Source organism: Lonchura striata, chromosome 3 (assembly GCF_046129695.1).
Source record: "Lonchura striata isolate bLonStr1 chromosome 3, bLonStr1.mat, whole genome shotgun sequence".
Classification (NCBI taxonomy): Eukaryota; Metazoa; Chordata; class Aves; order Passeriformes; family Estrildidae; genus Lonchura; species Lonchura striata.
The window spans coordinates 50,344,038-50,361,973 of record NC_134605.1 but is presented as its reverse complement, the minus strand read 5'-3'; the positions used below and the strand labels follow the sequence as shown (position 1 = coordinate 50,361,973).

Below are 17,936 nucleotides of genomic sequence, written 5' to 3'. Positions count from 1 at the left end.
TGATTGCTATGACCCATCTAAGATTACTCTGACATTCATAATAATGTACTTTTTTATGATGGTTTCTTGCATAAAATTTGATTTGATGCTGCCCTTCTCTGACTACAACGCACCCCAAACAAGTATAATCTCACTAGCATTTTCTTTTTCCCTTTCCAAGATCAGTGTCAGACAAAGGAAAAGCACAACTATATGAAGTTGAGAGAAAAAGGTTAGTTAGAACAGAAGAGCAAAAAGCAATGCATCCAAAAGTGAACACTTAAATTCTGCTCTCAGCTTAGCAGTAGCATCTGTATCTCCCAGATGGGATCTACCAGCTCACATAAAATCAAGATGAAGTTTTAAGATGAAATTAAGGATTTATGCAAATGACTTACAGTAAAATGCTGAACATACTATTTTATTGACAACTGTAAATTTCAATTTAAATTGTAAATATAAAATTTTGATGATGACACATGATAAAAGTCATACAGTGCCTTCAGGTGAAATTGTATTACAAAGTAAATTAATCAAAAATATTACTACAGATATCCCTGAACTTCAGCTGTGGAACTATGGATACTAGAACATATGCCATTGCATCTGGTTGAAGACCATGATTTGCAAAGCTCACATGGGAAGGATTTAGTAATTATGGGCAATTTTGAAATGAATGTGAAAGACAAACAGGAATGTCTTTTGTTTATACCCATAAAACTTCCCTTGAGAACTGTGTTCAACTTCAGCCATTATGGCAAGTTCTGAATGTTTTGCTTACCTAAAAAAACTCCATTTCTTAAAAGATGCCCATTCTCATGCTATGGAGTGACTGCCTAGCAGAGGGGTTGCAGAAACCCTCCTTTGTACACTGAACAAAGCTACTGTATGAATTAGACAGACATCTTGTATGAATTACACACGTGTTTACAGAAGTGTTCATACAAGCATTCCTCACAAAGCTCAACTTCTGCCTTCAGGTGCCCTGAGCTCGCAGCATTTCTCCTGTGCTTTAGAAGGCAACCAAAGTGGCTGCATTTTTCTTCAGGTAATTTGATAGCCACATCACGCCTGCACACACACACACACACACACACACACCCCAGCAGACCACGGATGATGTCTGCGTTACTGCATATGGCCCTCAAGAGGTTAATGAGCTGCAGAAATCAATGGCTGCTTTCTTTCTCCCAACACAGCTCCTCCAGTTACACAGATCTCGCCTTAAATTGATCTATGGCTCACTACACACTCTGTTATTTCAGGAAGAGAGTTTTCCTGCACTGGCAACTGCTACCAGTTTTATTTCACATTTCTTTCACACTGCTGCGCTAGCACGTGCTCAAAGGCAGCATGAATATAAAAATGATGGAGGTTATGCTAACAATGGTTGAGTTAACATCCAGAAATCATCACATAAATCAAATTTGGACAAGGACGTAGTTAACTCTGCACCAGACATTCATTACATTGTTACTGTTCTTTCAAAGTAAACAACCTTTGTCATGCATTCAAATAAAGCCTCTAAGTTTTTCTTCACAGTACTGCCTTTTGTCATATTATTGCACTTCGGCATACAATAAAAACATGTCACCCAGCAGCTGAGTGGATAAAAGAGAGTTTATTAATTTTCAAAAGTGAACTGATTCAGAAAAGGGAAATGTTTTTTTCCCTCTTATTTCTGAAAGGACACAGAATAAATCAGGTCCTCAAGCAGCTGCCTTTGAATCATATAATTTATAATACCCTTTCCCCTCTTCCAAGGATGCAAAGGTATTTCATACACAGCCACTGTATGCCTGAAGACCCAGGCAGGACTGGTGGGAAAGTGCTGGGATATCTGGAAGATAAGGTGGGATGGTGAGTCCTGCAATTTAAGGTCTGGACAGTCTGCAAACAGTGAGGACTCTGGGAAACAATCTGTCTTTGGTCCTACAATCTTCCGCACTGGTTCCTGGCTTGACAGCTGGTTAGAAAACTTCTCTTAGTGAGCCTGAGAAGTATGTAATTGACTTAGGAGGAATAACTGGTTTTTGTCCTTTTATTTGCATGTAAAACTATGCCATGCCATGCCAAAACATCACCTTACTGAAGTCCTGTTTGGCATATTCATTGCATGCTTGGTCACTGAATTTTTCTTACACAGGAGAGTGCACAGCACTGATAATAGAAAAAAAAAACCAAACTGCTGTGCCTTCCTAGTATCTTCTCACATTACAGATTTATCATAATGTCCAAAAGACAACAGCAGCATTAGTAGGGGTAACTGAAGTAACATGGGTGGTCTAAAAATTAATGATAAACTTAATGTTTTAAATTTGAGTTTTGGAGCAAGCACTTGAAGAACAACTAGAAGAACAGAAAACCTCTTCTCCCTGCACTGTCTAAGCCTTCTGGATACATTCATCTTGTAGTCCAACTAGCCTGCAGAAAGAAAACACTGAAGTTTTGAGGAAAGGCCTGAGAAAATGCAAAAACCACCAGAAGCCCATGTGGCAGGACTGTCACTTAAAAGCTTTCAGTCTAGTACAGAAGGACCAAGGAGTTCAGATGAATATCACAGTTCTATGTCTCAATCATCTGTTTAAGAAAGTAACAAACAGATTCAAAAATAGTAAGATTTTCTGACTATACACTGGTCGCTGCAACTAAGCAGACTGAGATTAAGACCTAGCACTGTATCTCCTCTACAGATAAAAAAGTGCTGTTCTGGTATCTTCTAAATGCAGAAATCCTCATGAGACTTTTTCAGACTATATGGAATCAAAAAATGTTGTGTTATAAACACGTTGTTTTTACTTGTTTCTCTAACATCTAAAATATTCTTTGTTCCTTGACTTCAGAAAAAAATTGCTTTTAGAGATCAAATGCTCTCTGTTAGCTGCCATTGTTCATATAGGTTGCAACTGCATTATTTCTCTTTAGAGGGGTAAATAAGAGAGAGGGACCTGAACACATGAGAGAAAAGCACAAAATTAGAAGTATAGCAAGAGAAGTTCAAAATTTTCTGCTTTGGAGTAAAAATTTTGTTCTCCATCCACATCCACAGATGCACAAAACCAATGAAAAGCCCTGTTTACAGAGGAGGCACTTGTGCTTCTCTGGCTAGTGTGAGAGGCCCTCAGAAATCACCTTTCTAGGTGACCTGGCTTTGGAGTTTCCTCTTCTTTGAACATCACTTGAAGTGATGGTGCCTTGTAACATCTGAGTTTCCAACTCATGAAGTTCCTGCACAATTATTGGCATCTTGAAGAAGATTAGTCATGCAGTTTCCTCCCCATCCCAAAATACATTGTTTTTGATACTGTTTGAAAGAGAATAGAGAATTTAAGAATTATGCTGATAATTCCATTTATATACTAAACAATCCTATTACAAGTTCTGGAGAAATGAGGGTTTCAAAGACCACTTAAGTAACAGAATATTAGCCATAATAACAGGAAGAGGAATAGATTAAATCCAAATTTAAGATTAATTTAGATGTGTTTCTTATCATAATTTGAAGCCTTTATTTGGGCTATCACTCATCTTTATGCAAACAAACATTTTGGACATTTTATTAAGACCCCTCCAAGTTCTTAGGAAGTGGCATGCTATTTTCTGGTTTGTCACAATCTCATTATAATTTCATTATGAACTTTTGCTTTGACACTTCAATATTTGTACAGCAAGTCAGGACCTTTTTCTTCCTAAAACTGTGAATGTTCTATAGCTGATTACAGTTTCTCCAACAGGAAATAGAGCATCCCCACCTCCTTCATTCCCTTTGAGAAAAAACCAACATAACCTGTAATAACAGCAAACCCAACCTTCATTTATCATTTTAATGATTCCTTCTCCTTGTTCTTTCTTTTCCTCTGATCATTTGGAATGTATCCTCAGTGTTATCTTCAGTACATCCTTTCCCTTTTCTAATCAAGGAAAAGAATATGGGGTGGCAGAATGGGTCACGCATAATTTGGCAGCTTTTAAAGGGACATCTTCAGTTAACTGAATCCCAAGTCTGTACTAAAAAAGTAAGTTACAAATGTGTGTAATCAGGCCAGTGTTCCCTAAGACTTTGTGTGTGAAGTGCATGCAGATTTTTTTGTTTGTTTTGCTTGCTTTTGTTTGCTTTGAGTTCTCCTGAAGCATTCATAACCAAAGTGATAGATTTTGTTAGCATATGAGGGCATGGGCATCTATCAGTTTTACATACTGGCTTTCATTTTTCTGCAAATGTGGCATTAAAGCTAAACCAGAAGCATGAATGGCAGGAAGTAGATTATACTTTTCAAACAAACTCTTATTAAATTTTGCATATAGCATCACTTAGAAAAATACAAAAATGCAAACTCTTCCTCCAAAAAAAAAAACCCTTCCTATTATTTGATGAAAAGGCTGAACTGGATAGATTTCCAATGATAGAAAGATTTTTTTTTTAATATAGTGAGGGGTTACTGGAAAAGACAACAATCTCTGTGCTGAAGTATTAAGAGGATTCCAAATTCTCTTCCTTGAATAGGTAGCTGATAGCAAGGCCACAGGCTGACCAGTTCTGGAAATGTTCATCCCATTCAAACAAGCTAACCGGATTAAGAAGCCTTAATGATGTTGATGAGTATCTTTTGGATGGGCTTATCCATGAGGAACTAGGGGAGGTATTATGTGGAAATAATGCAGATCTCATCTCTCCCTTTCTAATTCAAAAACCATCTGGAACTTTGGACTCATCTCCACAGGCTGGGCTGGGTTCTGAGTAATCCAATCAGCCCTTGAAACTTCCTCACAAGACTTTTAGTGTCCTAATTTAACCTAGGTCAGAAATATCTAAAAAGCCATCTCTCACTCCCACTTCTTTTTCTAGCCAAAGGCAACAAAACAAGGCGCTTAACCAAACTCTTTTTCACCTCACTCAATTGGGTTCAGGTTACTTGATAGTTCAGGTTTGGGTTGGTGGCTGTGGTTAAATTTTATTTTCCCTGGAGATGGGCCCTACCTGAAAGCCCTGGAGTATTCAAAATTCAAACCCAAAAATGAATGTAAATTTTGCAATAGACCCTTCTGTAGACAGGCAGAAACCACAGATTCAAATGTCCGCAGACTTTGGTTCTTTGAGATGGAGACATTTTCATGACTTTGTATCTTCCCTTACTAATCCTGACAACATGTTTTATTTCTACCAATACCTAATTCATCACATGCCTGCAAAGTATGTGAATTCACTTTATTTGCAAGCAAACTGAAAACTAGAGCATTTTGCTTGACTCAGATCAGACAACAAATCAAGGACAGAGATGGAATGTTACCTAATATTGCCATTTATCACCATTTGTAGTTAGAAGCATATAATCTATAATAAATTAATTTGCCAGGCTAAGCTTAAAGCAGGTGGGGTTCTTTTGGACTCAGTTTCTGCCTGCATCCTAAGATGATAAGAGATCCTAAGATCTCTTAGGATCCTAAGTAATACAGAAACATACCTTAGGAATGTCTATAGACATGTTTTGACATTTTACATATTCTCAGATCCCACTCTGTGTTCCTGCTGTGCAAGGTGTAAGAAAACAGGTATCTCTCTGGGTAACAACATTTGGGTACAGAGACTCCAACTTGCAGGTCACATATATAAATACTGAAGTGCATACTGAAGAAGTGAATTAAATATAGTCACTTAAAGGCTAATAATTTTGTCATTTGCAAGCCAAAGTTTAATCCAGATAAAAGCTTAGCATAAACAAGATGGGAACTAAGAACCTCATCTTCTGACTTGCTTGACAAGCTTACTTGTAAATAGTAAGTTACTTATCACAGCTGTGAACTGTTATTTTGTTAGTCTACTTGATTGAACCTAGCAATAAAACAAAATGTTTGTTTTATTATAATGGCAGTAGGGTGAGGTCTTCTTGCTAACTGCTGCATGTTTACCTACAAATCCAGATTTATCACAAGGAATTCCCTCAAACTCTGTGTTAAGGCAATGAAGAAGTGTACTGTCACAGTCACCAAAAAACCTCATAATGAGATAATGAAATCCATTTAAATCAATGCGTATTAGTCACTGGTGGGATCTGCTTCAATGACTCACTGAGCAACTTTGTGAATCAGAGAACTAAATTATTGCTTACCATAGCTATGCTCCTTTATTCCTCAAATCCAAAATATACTCTGTTAGAAGGAAAATTGGATTAATTTTCACTGCAGAAGTGTTTTGAATTCTAAATTACTACTCTGCAAATACTCAGTTTAACTCCTTTTCTCTCCTGTGAATACACTGAAATACATTTAATTCACTGAAATTCGGAAGTGTCAATTAGCTGCCAACATCAATTTTGACCTGCACCAGGTTCAGTCTCAAGCTTGAGCCAACCAGTGCAGATTCAAAATTTCCTAAAATTTGTTAGGTTTTGTTTGGAATTAATACAAGAAAACTGTCACCCTATCTTCCTATAAACCTACAGCAAAATTTGTATCTCTTATTTTAGGAGTCCTCCCTCTGCAGGGGAGGAGCTGCTACATGGCATCTCCTCAAGCTTCTGACTGGCTGCCATCCACACAGAACAGAACCTGGTAGATCACATGGGTCTCCAAAAGCTGTGGGACTAACTCTAGGGGCTGGGGCAAACATTCAGTCCTCAGAGAACAGAACCAAGGATTTCTTGGTGACAAAGCGGTATTTTACACTCAGTTTGGGATCCCAGAGTTATCTTAAGAGTCCTCAAACCCACCAGTGCAACTATGCCTAGAAAATCTTGCAACTAGGCAGAGAAAGACACTAAGGCCCTCCATCTCTCCCAGACAGGATTCTGAGAAATGCTCATGGTCCTGACAGCCTGGCAAAGACAAGGTGAACACTAACTTTCTATATACTGCAGAGAGACACTGTAGGAATGTGTAGATGGCATCACAGACTCAAAAAGCAAGAAGCCAACAGTTGCCTTTGATTAGGGCTACAGAAGATCCCATTTTCTATCCAAAGTTTTCCTATCCAACAAGACTTCATGGTGTCTTAAGTTACACAGCGACTTTTACTGTAGGACTCCTGAAAAAACAAAAGATATGGTCTAGTCAGTGTTAACCCATAACAGTCAAAGCAGGGAAAACTCCACTAATTTGAATCTGCAAAAAAAGTTATATGTAAGTAACCTTTAATCTGACATTAAATATCAATGTCCTGTATTTTTTTTACATAATAAATGTCAACTGTTTCAGAATGAGCTTCAGTGTTTTCCCTTACTTTAAAACAAAGCTGGTACTGATATTTGGAACAGTATTTCAGATGTGAGATGGAACAGTCGCTATTTAAGCCCAGTTTGTTAGTGAGAAGTGGGAGTAATGTTTATGCTGCTTTTGTTTATGACCTCTGAGGATATTTACCATAAAATTTCCTCTGCCTCTTCCCTCACTCTAACATCCTTCAGTATACAGTTGCTGCCTGCCAGTTACTGCCCCCAAACAAATGCAACATGGTGACAAAATATTACTGCAAGTAATAGTTGGGTACTTTTCAATAAAGTATGCAGTAGTGGCATTTATATATACTTCTTTTTGCGAGGATGTGCAGCACCATGTTTTTTGCTGCTTATGTGCTCATGTTTTCTGCTACTTCTGCACAGCAGAAATGGATTTAATAGAAAGATGTAGACAAACAAGTATTACAAAAGCCTGTTTATTTCCTGGCAAAACACATCTGCATGCTCTGACACATTTATTTGTAGGTCACCAAGTGAGTCAGGCCCAGCGTGCACTTGCCAGCTACAAAATCAGTAGTCAAGTACCTAGAAATCCCACTTCATTTTGCACCGAAAAATTAAGGCAACATTACTCTTTAGAGAGAAAACGGTAAATATATAAAAACCTGAAAACCATGGGGAATCTAAAATCAGGATCACTGCTTTCCCTTACAGAGATCATGATCAGCCAGCCATACTGACTTATTTCAGCTTATGGAAAAGTGGTAAAAAGTGCAAGCTGGAGGTCTCTGTGAGAGAGAGCATGGGAGCACAGAACCCCCAGGTGCCCCACCCTGTTGGACTAAAGGTGCACACAACACAAGGAGGTACCACTTTTTAGGTTCAGCATTGGTATTTAGAAGAGCTATGTGGAGTGCCCTGCTCCAGGCCTGATTAAAGGCTGAGTATTCACCAGAGCATCCCTCGCCATGGATGTCTTGCTGCACAGCCCACGGACAGCACCAGCATTTCCCAGAAAGTGGCAGGATCTGGAGGATGGCAGGACTCATCTACAGGGGTTAGAAGTGAAAGCCCTATCACCAGGAAAAAATTATTACACCAGAAAAAGATCCTGAAACCATTCTTGTGTTCTTCCTTCTCCATGGGTAAAGGAACTGAAAACTGAAAAGTTTAAAAGAAACTGAATTTTATATAATGTGTATGTATTCAAAACAAAAAAGAAATAATTAATTTATTAGTCATCAGTCATATTTGAATATGAATATATATCCACTTCTACTTCATGAATGAAAAGTGCTTTATTTTCTCTCGGTCTTTATAAAGGCATGCATCACCAATACTATTTCTAGCTACCCTACACCTGATTTTTCTTCATGCTTTTCATTGGCAAGTCAGAACTAAACTGTCCTCCAAACTCTGCTCAACCAGTAAGTTATTCCCTTTGTCCTGGGAAAACTGATGGACCCATCTTACCCTTTGTCTTTCCACCTTAGCCATAGCAAGCTCTCTGATGGACTTTCAACCCAGAAAATATCTTTAATAGCAAGAGTGATAGCAGCACGTTGCTGGGTGGCAGTAACTCTGCCAGAGTGGGTGAATGCAGCCCATCAGAGCCCATGCCCTCCCCTCCCCAGCTCCTCTTCATTGCTGACTCCCAGCCAGCCCTTCTGCTTTGCTTTGCTTCCTCCCCGCTCTCTTCCCTCCCCGCTTCCTCCTCCCTTCCCCAGGCACCCAGACAAGGAGGTACAAAAAGGAGAATTCAAACTTTGGTTTGAACTGCTCTTTGATGAAAAGAACAATCACTAGAAGCATAACAGAGTCAGCACTGCAAATGTTGGAGTTCCAGTCTGTTTCGATGAAGACAGTGAATAACACTTTTTTCAAAGGTTGTTTGCGCAGTACACAAGGACACATTGAGATCTGCCTGTGTTTGAACACTGAAGTTTACACAGCACCCAGGCTGAGTGCTACAGGGCCCAAAACTAAGTGGCTCTTCTTATTTTATTTTCTACACACCCACTAATGAGTTTGCATCAGTATAGAGAGTCCATCAGGTGAAAAAAAAAAAAAAACAACATGGTCTCAATTTGTTTTTTTCTCTTTAGATTTGCTGTCCTTTATTTACAACAGTGGCAAAATAACTTCAATCAAAATGAGGTTAAGATTATTTTTAACAGATGTTCACTGCTGGCCTGACCCAAAATCCATTGACGTCAATGAGAAGACTCCATGGGGCTTTTCTAACTGTTGGAAAAATTAATGTTATTGTAAACCACTGGTCAGTGCTGTCACATGCTCTCCTTCTGTGCCAATTCTATATGACCGGATAACAGCTTCACATAAATCTGTTCCAACTGTTGTCTAAGAGGCTAAAGGACACAGAGGTTTATCTCTTTAATTCTGAACTGCCCCTGCTCCTTCCTTAGCACACCCCATGGCCCTACTGTATTTACATTTGACAGACTGAGCATTATGGGCTACTCACACAATCACAGCATTTCACAGCCAGACACTGAGTGGAAATAATGGAATTAATGCTGACTGTGTGAAGACAGCTGAGCTGCAGATACATATGGGATGAGATAGTTTGGTTCATACACTTTCAATAGAGATTTTTATTTGTTTCCATTTAAATACAGACCTGAAGGAAGAGTTGCACTTACTGTTAAGAAGACGGAAGTCTATAAATGGGTAGGAGCCGCGGCGCTCGGAGACAACCCCTGTCTGACCTCTCACCCGTGCATCTCCTGCAAAACACAAAATCCCCCGAGACATTAGAAGGGGCAGCTGCCTTTCTCTGCTGTTTTGATCTAAGTCTATTTTTTAATACAAAGTGACGACATTACACTCCTCCAGTGGGAAAACTAAGGTCCAAAAAATCATCTCCCACGACATCCCTCGGTAATTGGGAAAAGCAGTACAGCTGATCCTCTTATCAGAACAAAGACACAAAAACGCTTCATTGCTGGCTGAGATTAAACAACAATATCCTATTGAACAACTTCTTGCTATGCAAGGAGACATTGCTTCACAAAAAGTGCACACATCTACCTTTTTTTTTCTCAAGCAAGAACAGGTAGGACTCTGACTGTCATGGTTTCACATACAAAGGTCCCAATCTGCACTAGGCTCACAATCCAATGGACCTCCACAGTTGTGTGACTGGTCTCAAAACCATCAGCTGATGAAAAAATCCCCCTCAAAAAGTACAAAGATGTTTTTGCACTTAGGTGGTTGGTTTGTATGTTTGTTTGTTTTTGTTTTACTTTCTGCTCTTTGAGCACTCTGGAAAATTCAAGCCTTCTCCTCAAACACTGCAGCTGTTTCATGTCAGTGAAAACCTGATGTTCTCAGATAAGCATTACTCTGGAGTGTTAGTATGTATATTTAAAGGTGATGAAGTGCCAACACTATACTCAGAATTAATATTGTGTATTGCTGTGCAATTCACAAATACTAGTTCCCGACTTACCATGTGATATTGATGAAATAGGCAAAACTAATTTAAGGAGAAAAATGCTCCCCAGGATATATAAGAGTTACAAAACCTCTCTCCAAGTAGACAGGAACTAGTGGGGAAGCATAAGTCATTTTTATGTTTCCCTAATTTTAAGTATCTTGTAGTGAAATGTAATTGTTCCTTTACTGGCAATCAACAAGACCTAAATATTAAAAATTCTTACATAAGATGAATTTTGGAGACCTTGAGGTTCTAGTTAGAGTACTCTAGTTCTTCACCATACTAATTCCTCTTCTACAGAAACAGAGACCACAGTGTTGAAAGCATACCCACTGCCCATCCCTACACAGCTCACACTGTAGCCCTAATAAAGTTTGTAATGAAGTATGAATTTCTAGTTAGTTTGAATTGCATTTCCTCTGGGATACAAATATAGCATCCGACTAACCTAAACAATAATTTAAGAATTTGGCTGCTAATATTAGTTTCTACTGTTTGTGTTTAAAAACAAGAAAACACCTTGTAGAATAAAGAAGGACCTAGTTAAATGCTGTTATTTTTTTTTCTATCTATGTTCACTTAAAATGTGCTTACAATTATGTTTAAGGGAATAAAGCCAAATAGAATTATTAAGTTAAATATCTGAGGTGGAGAAAAACTTCCGTGCCCTCTAGGGGTCCTTAGAGATACGAAAGACACAAGAGAGTGCATGCAAATTAAGAATATTTCAAACACAGTCACTTTTAATTATAAATATAAATCTAGGTTCTCTCACCCTTACTTTCACTTTGCTTTTTTGTTCCCAGAGACAGAACACATGTTCCCTGTTCTCGGCTCCGGCTTGCCAACCTCTGTAAGGAACCAGTCCAAAACAACTCAAGCTGCTGTTGCCCCACTTACCCCTTCTGATAGCAGGGGCAGGAGGTGCAAACCTCTACCTGCTCTTCAGCTGTTCCACTTCAAAGGTATGGTAATAATGCCGTGGGTCTACCTTCATCAGCAGCTTAAAATTACACGCAATGTAATTGTGGCAATGAAGGCACAAGAACCCATCCCCCGCGATCCTTGCATTAAAGAGTAGAAGGGTGGAGCAAATAGCTGGAGAGTTTGTAAAACACCGACACAAAATTCATCAGCACTCACAAGCCAGAGCCCATGGAGCAGCATCCAGACTTAAAAGCATTGCTCTCTGCCACAGGTAACCCCATCAGATTGGCTCACGTGTGCAGAAAGAGTAAGAATGGCAAGCACATGGTACACATTATATAAACTCAAAAAAATCAGGCAGGCTTGAGCCTGCTACTAATCCAGGCATCAGCAAATTAAGAACGGGTGTGAATTCAGAGCATGCCTTGACCAACGCTTATGTTTTTCTGCAGGCACCAATGAATTAACAGGAATCTGCAAGTTATCCCCTGCATTACACACTGATAAACATGTCACTTGTGACTGTATCAGAAGAGACATTAAAAACAAAAAAAGGAGAAATCCAGACTCCAAAAATCTGAAAAAACACCCAAAGCATATGATACTATAAAACCAGCAAGACTGATATTTTTTTCTAGGCATGAAATAATACATCCAACAAATCAGAGGAGGTACCACAGTACTAGAGAAAAAGAAAATAATATAGTCATGTATCAAAAGGATTGCTTACAATAGTGTGAACCCAAATTTTGAGGAAGAGACCACTAAAGGAAGGTAGGCAACTGTAACACGGAAGAAAACAAAAGGTGGGCTTACCAAAAGTAGACCATACAAGATACTTAATTACCTCAAATAAAATAACTAACTGTTAGACAAAAGGAAAAGAAAACAATACTGTAGAGCAATTCAACAATATGGATCTTGTTAAACATACAAGAGAAGGCAAGAGATGAGTACAAGAACTGAAGACTAAACATAAGAAGATAACACAGTGGACTGAAAGGAAACTTTTGCTTGGGAACAGTTACTCAATAATCTCCATGATATTTAGAAAACTCATGCTGGGAATGGTCCTAAACAATTTTTCTTGATGATCTTGACACAGGAGAGCACTACTGATACTTGAGGATAACACAATGATGGGAGATACCAGGTATTAACAGCAACAGCTATTTTAAATCCAGTTCACTGCTGCTGTCACCTCTTCTGTCCCAACTGCTCTGTGGCCCAGATGCCTGGATGTTCCCAGTAGCCCAGCTTCCTCCCACAGTACTGCTGTCTCATATAGAACTACAGACTAGCCAAATAAGATGCTTATGAACACTATTCCAAGTAATTTCAGCAAACAGAGGAAAAACAATGGAGTTATCGATGCAATTAGTAAGAAATGTGAATGAGTTTTACTGAACTAGCAAACCCCAGGAATGGAAGTCATGAAAAATTAGTGATGATTCCAATTGGTTATTTGTATAACTTTACATTTTTTTACAGCTGATGTAATTTTGGGTGTCTCTAGCACTACAGGATCCTGTACGCAGAATAAATCTGTATCCCTGCTGACTTAGGAAAAGCCACTAAAATCTTTATATTCTTATATGATTATTAACTTTATCCTGAGGGAAGGCAAGTTTCTGATGAGTCAAAGATGTTATCGAGTTGCTCTACCTCATGAATCTGTTATTTCAAAATACTTCATCAGGTGCCACCTAGTCTCTCTCTACATCATTAGAGAAAGATTAGTTAGGAAGTGGTGGTGGGCTAAAACTACCACACCTCCCCTTCCTCCATTTTTTCTTGGCTCACATATTTGGAAAATATTTATATTCTTCCCTATTAATTTTAATTACATCTAACTACACTCAACAGAGAGACTAAGAACAGGGATTACACCAGATATGCAACTTATCACATTAATTTCCAAGAGGCAAGGAACATTCATAGCAACACATTCAATGTTATTTTTTTGTTTTGGCAGATGAATTTGATGCTGACTTTCATCAGTCCACCAGACCTTTACATCTCTCTGTCTCCATCTTAAAAATCAAGCTAAGCAGTCATTCTGACAATTTATGCAATTAGGAGTTTTAAATAAATAATCCTTTTTAGAGTGAAAGGAAGGAATTCTATGGAAGCAAGGCAGGAAATTGTGTTCCCAAATGAAACAAGCAGGGTGAAGGGAAATGGTCAGGGTACAGGTTCTCCTCGACTGCTTTGGGCTGAAGATGCAAAACTGGAACATCTGCAGCTGCCAACACCAGGGGCTGCACCCTCACTGGTGCCAAACTGCTACAAGAGCTTCCAGCAGGGACATCTCCCAGGAGCTGCTGTGCTCTTGAATATTACTTTGTCCTTGTTAAAACAGGCAAGAGCACAAACTAAATAAACCGAAGCAACCTATATAAACTGTGACTGATATGCATAAGAAAAACAGCTATAGGGCAAGAACCACGGCACTACTGCAGCCATAGCATCAAGGACACTTCAAAATGGTTCAGAAGGGTTAAGAAAAAAATGAGGCAGCTCTTAACTGCCTTTCACATCTGGAGGAAAGAACCATCTGCACCGAGGAAAACAACTTCTCCAAGACTTGCCTGAAACAGCGTGTGATTCAATTTCACTGAGCAAGCACAACAAATTGGGAGAGAAAACAGGGCCATAGCTGTGACAAAACAACAGAGTAGCTTCATCCAGCAGAAGTTAGGGCCAACCACTGTATTATTGATTCTATTTAGTACATAGCTCCATGTGGTAAATTGGGAATACCACAGCAAATTCACAAGAGGTTACAAGTATTTATTCCAGTCAAGCTTTCTTACAATCTACATTCCAGTATTTCTTAAGTTGACTGTTCAGGGTACATACTGCAGTGGCTGACGACTTTTCATGGAAAACCAAGCAGCAGTAGTAAGGCCTCTTGTGGACTCCATGGAGCCCATGGCTCCTCCACTATTTCAGTTATGAACAGGCTTGGGATTTTTGACCTGAAGGTAGAGGGCTTGATGATGTTTTAAGCATCAATCTGGTTTTACTGGGAAGGTTTCTAAAAGAGAGAAGTGTTGCTCTGTAAAAGCAGCAAACTCAAATGAAAAGCTACATTAGAAGTGAGTACCAGAATTACTGGAATTATATTTTTATTTGAAGAGATCTAATGCTTGTTTGTGGTGATTCATGCTGGTTTGGATTCTTTTCATTCTGTTGTATTAGTGCTAAAAGTGTTACTGTAAATTCTTGTTTGTCAAAGGCATTTTATAAAGATTTCTCATGTGCATCAGATCTTCTGAACAAAACCATTTCCTCTGAACAGATAAAAAGAGACTGATTTAAGGCTTACAGACTCAGGACGACTCCCCTTTGGAGCAGGAGAAACTGGAGCAGCCACCTCACTTCATTCATTTGTAAGCACTGAATTTTTAAGCATGAAAACATTCCAAAATGTATGTTTTTCAATGCTGTATGCTGCATGGTTCTACTATTTCTGCTAGTAGTCCTGATGAGCTCATATGTATTGATTTGATTGAATGCATTCTGTAGTTTTGTTTCAAAGGAAAGTAATTGGTGGTACTCCCTTTTTAAAAAGGAGGATAAAATAATGATATAGAAATTGTAATTCAGTTTTGTAAATTTTTTTTTACACAGAAAATTACTTAATTTCCCTAGTAGTGGTCCTACTGTGTGAATGAATTATTTTTATTAATTTATTCCCAGTGATTTACTTGACATTCAGCTATTGAAGATTCCTTTTCCAGCTGCAGATGAGACATTTCACCCATGTTCTGTTTTCTTAGTATTTTGAAATGCATGGTGGCTCTTATGTTCAACAAGAACTACTGGGACTGCTTTACTGTACCTGCCAGCTCTAATTTCTGCCCTTCTTTTACTCACCAAAATCCACACCACAGCTGTATCTTAACCTCCCAAACAGTACTACCACCTCTGCCTGTGCAAATCAGTAAAATGCAAGAAAGAGCAGCTGACTATCTGTTCATAAAACCCTTCTCAGTGCTGGAATTCTCCTGGTATGTCTTACCTGGATACAGAGGAAGACCCGAGGATCCACAGGCATACCTTTAACAGCTGTCCATTCAGACAAATGAACGAGATAAATGAGTCTTTGACACTCTAGAAATCCTCTCTTTAACCATACCATATGACACCACTGACTGGTGAGAAGACTGAACTGACACATCTTGAGGCACAGCTCTTAACAACATGCAGACTTTGGAAAAAATTCTTGCAGACAAGTGAAAACCAAGAGGATGAGAAAACTGCCATCGAGAACCAGATAAAAGCAGTTATCAGAAACTCAGATATTGAAGCAGAACCCACATTTCCCCCTTCACAGACCTGTCTGTTCTTGCAGCAGCAGATGTAGAGCCTGCAACACTAACATCTGACTGAAAAAGTGGCTAGAGTCGACTGGACAGACAGTGGCCCTCCACTGCATGAGCTAACAAAGGTAGGTTTCCAAAACATCAATGTATTATATTGCACTGGCAATTCTTTCACTTGTTTTTGAACTTGATAATGGGCTACGAATTATTGCCTTAAGGTCAAACGTATTTCACACACTCAAAGGACTAAATGAGTGGAGAGAAGTAGGCGCCTCCGCCCAGTGACTAATGATTAAAGAGATGTTCAAAGACCCAAAATGTTTCCGACTGATGCAGATGGAGTCTAAGACCCTTCTTTTCCTAAATTAGGTGCCACAAATACAAGCAGTGCATGGGAGGGAAGAATCCAAGACCTCATCCTTGAGGATTGTGTTGAGAAAACTGAGACCACACCAAACCCCTTAGCTGTGAGTATGCCTTCCACTGTGATTATCCCTGTGACTATTTGTTAACAAACAAAACACATACATGCGCCTTTCGTTCACATTAATGAACACATCAAAACACATATGTACGCACAGTGTACACTCATACAGTGTAATATTAGCCCACAGCTCAGTTAAACAAAAAACAGCACTTGTGACGCAACAGCCATCAGAGTACTGCTCTGGATAAAACAGTAACTTATCTCTTTGATCCTACTTCATGATATCTACTTAACTTTTGGTATTTTCTAGACAAAATTTAAAAGTTTATATGAAAGCTTACATAAAGTCCTAAACGACTGGACACGAAGACAGAGCAGAGCATAAGAATGGGCAATTTGCACAGACTGCTTAATTAGGAACTTTTCTTTTTGAAGACATGAGAGATTCAGATATAGGAAGGAGCTTGTCAGTACAAATTTTGCAAAATTCAACCAATGGCTTTCACATGCAGATAAAAAGATAGATAATTGTTATCCAGCAGGAAAGGATAGGGAGTTATTGAACTAAAACCAGGAGACAGGTCTTGAAAAAAGAATCCAACAAGAGAGAATGTTGTATAAATACAGCATTTTAAATGCCGAAGACAGAAGTCATTCTATCACCATCTCCATACTTAAAAAGCATGGTTCAGACAACCATCTTGACTTTGATAAATATTTTCTGTGCACTGTAATGCTGAGCCAGCCATCTACTATGTAGAGGGGCTGATGGTATCTTGAGAGTCTCACAGCTAGGATCCCAAATGGAAGCACTCTGGCTGACTTCAGGCTTATCATAGTGCTGCTGCTCAGCAGGGTTGGCACAGTAACAGAGATCCTGGGACACTCTGAAGCAGACAGGATCCTCCAGGTTCTAATGCTAGAAAACCACCTGTTTGTATGTTTTGTATGGTGTTATTGGTGGGGCATTTCTGTCTCCAAATACTGATCACTGACTTTACAGAAAAAGTGGTTATTAATATAGACAGGGCACTGAACTCTCTTGATAATCTTGTCTTCCTATATGGTTTGATAGTTTGTAAATATCTCTGCATTTAGAGGACAGGAGCCAGGAGTCAGCAGAATCAGGTTCTCGCATTGCTATCACTGCTATTACTGTAGAGTCCTCCTGGCAAGCGGCAAAACTTACTGGTTTTCCTAAAAATGAAATTGAATTGTAACAAACACCTTAAAAACTAAAGGATAAAGAGCTGTAATAAAAGTAATAACATCTACAGCATAGTCTTCGCAACAGGTAGTAGGTTGCATTACCATGGCAACTTTGAACATAAAATCCTACTGTCATGCTACTCCCATCCCTCTCCCAAATAAATTACAGCATAAATAAAAGAACATTATTACTTATTCAATTTGAAATTTTGTGATTCTAGTCTTCAGCAAGGTTCTCAACTACTGAAATAAACATGTATTTAATAACAAACTTCTAACACATCTACACTGCCAATTCCAAGTCATTAGGCTTTCATTTTGTAGAAAAAAAAAATCTGCTTTTTGTAAGACCAATGACAAAAAGAGGTATAGAATTTAGATCTTTATGCAGAGTGCAATAGGTGAAGCTATTTCTGTTGTCATTCCCCAAA

At 38.8% G+C, this 17,936-nt stretch overlaps 1 protein-coding gene across 3 annotated transcripts in view; it reads right to left on the bottom strand.

Annotated features, from left to right (window-relative positions):
- PDE7B (phosphodiesterase 7B) overlaps positions 1 to 17,936 on the bottom strand; it is a 168,190-nt gene that overhangs the window by 27,902 nt on the left and 122,352 nt on the right. For all 3 annotated transcript variants that reach the window (XM_077782133.1, XM_077782134.1, XM_021553116.2), the window contains one exon: positions 9,815 to 9,898. In XM_077782133.1, the coding sequence (XP_077638259.1) occupies positions 9,815 to 9,898 (84 nt within the window). The remainder of the gene's footprint in view (positions 1 to 9,814; positions 9,899 to 17,936) is intronic.